This window comes from Mchenga conophoros, linkage group LG5 (assembly GCF_057382185.1).
Source record: "Mchenga conophoros isolate Kocher_MC1m ecotype Shallow Benthic linkage group LG5, M_conophoros_male_GT1.1, whole genome shotgun sequence".
Lineage (NCBI taxonomy): Eukaryota > Metazoa > Chordata > Actinopteri > Cichliformes > Cichlidae > Mchenga > Mchenga conophoros.
In genome coordinates, this window is record NC_140530.1 from 33,888,245 (window position 1) to 33,892,821 (window position 4,577).

General features: G+C 41.1%; 2 protein-coding genes across 2 annotated transcripts; one reads left to right on the plus strand and one right to left on the minus strand.

Annotated features, from left to right (window-relative positions):
- Nucleotides 1-271: 271 nt before the first annotated feature.
- On the minus strand, nucleotides 272-1,809 carry bcdin3d (BCDIN3 domain containing). The gene is made up of 2 exons (XM_085275055.1): nucleotides 1,385-1,809; nucleotides 272-977 (listed from the first exon to the last, which is right to left on the minus strand). The coding sequence occupies exons 1-2, from the start codon at nucleotides 1,586-1,588 to the stop codon at nucleotides 438-440; spliced, it is 744 nt and encodes a 247-aa protein (XP_085131181.1). The 5' UTR covers nucleotides 1,589-1,809; the 3' UTR covers nucleotides 272-437.
- A 627-nt stretch (nucleotides 1,810-2,436) lies between these two features.
- cox14 (cytochrome c oxidase assembly factor COX14) lies at nucleotides 2,437-4,525 on the plus strand. The gene is made up of 2 exons (XM_085275057.1): nucleotides 2,437-2,583; nucleotides 4,080-4,525. Exon 2 carries the CDS (start codon nucleotides 4,090-4,092, stop codon nucleotides 4,264-4,266), a length of 177 nt encoding a protein of 58 aa, XP_085131183.1. The 5' UTR covers nucleotides 2,437-2,583; nucleotides 4,080-4,089; the 3' UTR covers nucleotides 4,267-4,525.
- The last annotated feature ends 52 nt before the right edge of the window (nucleotides 4,526-4,577 follow it).

A 4,577-nucleotide genomic window follows, 5' to 3' on the forward strand; every position in this document is an offset into this window, starting at 1 on the left:
ATAGATCCATCGTTAAGGGTGGTGGTGAAATCGTGCGGGAGGATATGACTCCAGCACAATGATCCATCTGGCATGAAGAAATAAGACTGGGCTGAATATTAAATGTGTACAAAAAAGCGCATTTGATAGTACAGGCTTGATTTCAGGATGCTGTAGCTAGAAGTGTTTTGGACTGATGATGTCATTAAAGCTGTAATGTGTAAATTGCCACAAATTTCTACCACTTATTATCCCCCCACCCCAACACACACACAGGTACATATACACTTGCTTGCACTCTTAAGAGCACAAAGTCTATTTATTATCACTTCTTTAAAATCTTTAGATTTGAAGCAGCAATTTTCTTTAAAAGAAACAAACTAATTGCTGATTAATATCAATCTGTCTTTGTGGTTTCTGCTGTCCTTCCTGCTGATGGGAACTCCTGACAGAGCCCCTCACGTCTTTCTGAAAAGCAGCAGCTTACGGTCCCATGCAGTGCTGCCAAAGCTCTGGATTAGCTCCATGCCACAGTGTCTTTCTAGGTGTTCCCTGGCATGATCTGCCACATCCCCTCGGATCTTCAGGGTCTTAAAGTGGTCAAAGTCCGAGCGTCCCAGCTTCCTCAGCCGCCGGGCTGCAGAGCGATAACACTTCCAGGGCTGGGCCTCCAGCAGAAGGTGCTGGCTCATGGAGGACAGGCGAGAGAGCAGCTGCAGCAGGCCCAAGTCTCCGTGGTTTAAATGGACCCACATGGTCACAGCTAGACACAGACACAAGTGGAAGTGAGAGCAGCCGTGCAGGCTGAGGTAGTCCTGCAGCTGGTTGGTGTCTTTGGTGATGTCGAGAGGGATGAAGGTGATTCTGCTTGGCAGAGGGTTTATCTCCTCCGCTCGCTGAACTAGAGTTTCATCCAAGTCGAAGCCCAGGAGGTGAACTTTCCTCCTATCAGGCTGTTCCTCAGGCACCAGATGTTTGTAGAAAGCTATGCTCAGTTCCTGCCGTTCAGTAGGTGAAAGGAAAGAAAGAGGACAGCTGTTATAGAGCTGACAATTTAAAGTGATCCTTAAAGATCAGCCTCTAAATCTGTTTTAAAGTGTCTGTTTTAAAGTGTCTCTGAGGAAGGTTTTTAAAGATATAACGTCACCAGAACTTACGTAATGGGTGTGATCCCTTATATCCAAACCTCTGATAAGTCATTCAACTAAAACAAATGTGGTATGAGGACAGAAATTTACATTTAATTATTAGTCTGGATTATAAAAATGAGTCTAAACGCAAATATGAGCATTTATGCATAATCGAGAACATATCAAAAAGTCCTGCCTATTTAAAGGGGGCCACTTAGGGATATGGCCTAAATCATTAGTATGTATGCATGAAAAAACAACAGAGGTGGACTTACCCCTGAGTTACAGCCCACGTCCACGATCAGCGTGGTCTCATCACTGTATCCTAAATCCCTGAGCAGAGCCGGTGGAATCAGACTCAGGCGGTTCTCCGGAGGGTTGAAGCTGTAATAATTTATGAAGTTACCGTAAGGAGCGGCGCCAGGATCGTTTATTTCATCGTCAGCATCAGCCTTGCTGTTCTTCGAACAGGTTGCCATTGTAATATGTGCGTCCCCTAAATGACTCCGGGTAGAAAACAGTGCTGACCGAACTGTTAACTTTATTTAGTTAATTATTTAAAGTTAAATAATATCAAACTAAACTCCTTGTAAGTAAGATCATTTATAAAAAAAAAGTACCAAAATGTCTACATATAGCTAGCATATGATCGATAATGACGCTGTTTTGTTTTTAAGTGAATAGTGTTGAACAGTTTCCAGAGTTGAAGTCTAGCACAGTCGCTTAATGGAACTTACTTACTCAAGGGCTCTGGGTTCTAGGAGGCAGGGGTGAGCCAAGGTGGCAACAAGCTGACGTTCAGCCTGACGCCATGGTAACGGTAGCCTCTGATACGGTCTCTGCGTCTACAACAGGGATGTCAAACTCATTTTACACAGTGGGACACATATACAGCTCAGTCGGATCTATAGCGGACTGGACAAAAAACAGGATGTGTTTTTTCTTTGGTTTTGTATGAATGGCCACGGGGAAGCTCTACGCTTCCGTATAAAATAGTTGATCACATTTTACTTACTTAAAAAAATAAAAATAAACATGCAGTTTCATTTTGTAGACCACTAAAATTCAACTTATATGATCCTTCTCTAACGTAACAATATTTCACAATTAAAATGCTGTTATTATTATTTATTTATTTTTACCAGGCCATTTTTATTTGTTTCACAGTTTAGCAACTAGCCCTGCCTTTTGTCCCACAATGCACCTTCACTGTAAAATGTTCTTCTGAAATAAACCGTAGCGTCTTGATTAAGTACTATAGGGGAAATATCTCAAAACTCAGAGATTCACTCTGTGTGCTGCCGCAAACACCCCCCGTAAGTAGGTGGCGCGCTGCTGTTTTGCCAAATCAAGAGAAATGTCTCATTTGAGTGCCCGTACCTGCACCTTACGAAAGCGAGTCCGCTAAAGTAGCATAGCAGCTGTGCTGACATTGAGAGTGATAACGCAGGATAGCACAGTCTTATAATTCCAGGTAAGAAAAGACAAAAGTGTTGACCACGAGAGCTTTTTCGAGTCGTGTATCGGTTGTTAATGCGCACGCACAGAGCTGGACAACAGCTGTTTTTGAGCTCATTGACAGGGAGGAGATAACTTGTCCTGTCTGAGAATGAAAACAGCTCCCAGGTGTCCAGCCAAAAAGTGATTTCCGGTGTTCCACGTTAAATGTTTTTTACGTTAACTGGTTAGATTTGTTTATATATTCCACTGTACCACATTCTGCATGTTACACGGCTACCAATCCAATCAATGTGTGTCATTAAATCTGTTTATTTTAAATGCTAACACCCCAAATTCTTATTAAATAATCGAGTTCACTTGTAAGGTGCTCTGTAGCCATCTCCTCTTTTTAAATCCAGTTTGTCGTTTTTTGTTTTTAACCCAGATTAGTGACTCTGATTGGGAACAAAAGCTCCAGCAGCTCAGCGCGGGGGAAACAAGCTACATTTGCTTATTTTGTGCAGAATATTGTGGTGAAATTACCTTTTACTGGGAAGGCAGCAGGTCATGTTAAACTGTGACTATCACCAATTAACGTGGGCGTGTTTCCTAAATCAGCAGCATGTGTTTAACTGCGGATCTAACATCTGGAACTCGGAGATGGAATATGTAAACAAATCTTAACCATTTAGCCTGTATTTAAACTGTTGGAAGTTACTTGTTATAATCTATCAAACATATCTCTCTTTTTGAGGCAGAAAGAACAATCCTGCCACAGGTTAGATGTTGTAGTGCGTTTCTTGTAAAGTAAAAAGTTGAATTAACTGTAACAATGTGTTTTTCAGTAGAAACATAGGCAAAAGGGCAGCTTACACTTCTGTAAAAATACTTTAAGTGGCAAAAAAGACTTGATTGATTCTAATGTTGAACAGAGAAAAGGCACTATAATGCAGAGTCATCAGGAAACTAAAAAAATATATACTTTCTATATAGCACTTTGTAAATCCTGTTGACTCCAATGTTTACCAATATAAGATATTAAAGATACAAAAGCCTTGGCAGGAATAAAAACTAAAAGATTTAATGCCTCACTGCCTCCAGGAGGTCCTGAGACTTAATTAATTTGTAATTAAGGTTTTTGCTGGTGTGATTGGTAAAGCTGAGCTTGTTTGTGTGACAAGCCAGGAGCAAATGTTTTTGATAAAATCTCAGTCATCTTGTTCCAGCTTGTCCAGTCCAATGGTGGGAAGTATCAAGTACTTCTCAATAGTTGAGTATTTCCATTTTAGTCTACTACTTGTCAGGAACATGCGGGTTCAGTACTTATATTTAATGCACACGTATAGTAAAAGGTGTGGATGATGGTGATAATGTTGGGAGTATTTATCAAATTAACAGATAACAAATATTCTCTCTTTAATAACTGACTTCAAGTTCTTGATTTAAGAACCAGTGATGTTTGCAGTGTTGTCACTGGTTACTTTTCAGCTTATGAACCCATTTTAATCTCTTGTTCCTGATTTCCTTCAGGATCCCCAGCATGGTAACAGGAAAGCGGCTCGCAGACATCGGCTATCGGGCATTTTCTGCCTCGATGATGCTGCTGACGGTGTACGGGGGCTACCTGTGTGCAATGCGAGGGTACCGCTACATGGAGAGGCAGAAGCAGCTGAAGCTGGCAGCAGAGAACCAGGATCCTGAAGTCATCAAAGACTGACAAAAGCTCTGCTTTTTGCACACATGTGGACATTTCTCATTCCTCCTCGTCTTTATCCAGCAGCGAATCGTGATGTTTATTCTTCAGAGGACACTTGTGTGATTCCAGCAAGGGCACGGCCACCTTAAAGACGAGGATTTGTTTATAAAGCTCCCAGAAAATTAATCACTGGCTTCTGTCAAATTCATTCTGAGCTGCACTATTTCAGGAATAAGATGTAATTGTTTGTATTATATGACATTAAATGCATTCAGCTACACAGTGTTGTGTAATATATTGAAATAGGATTCAAATAAGATGAGACAAGCAGA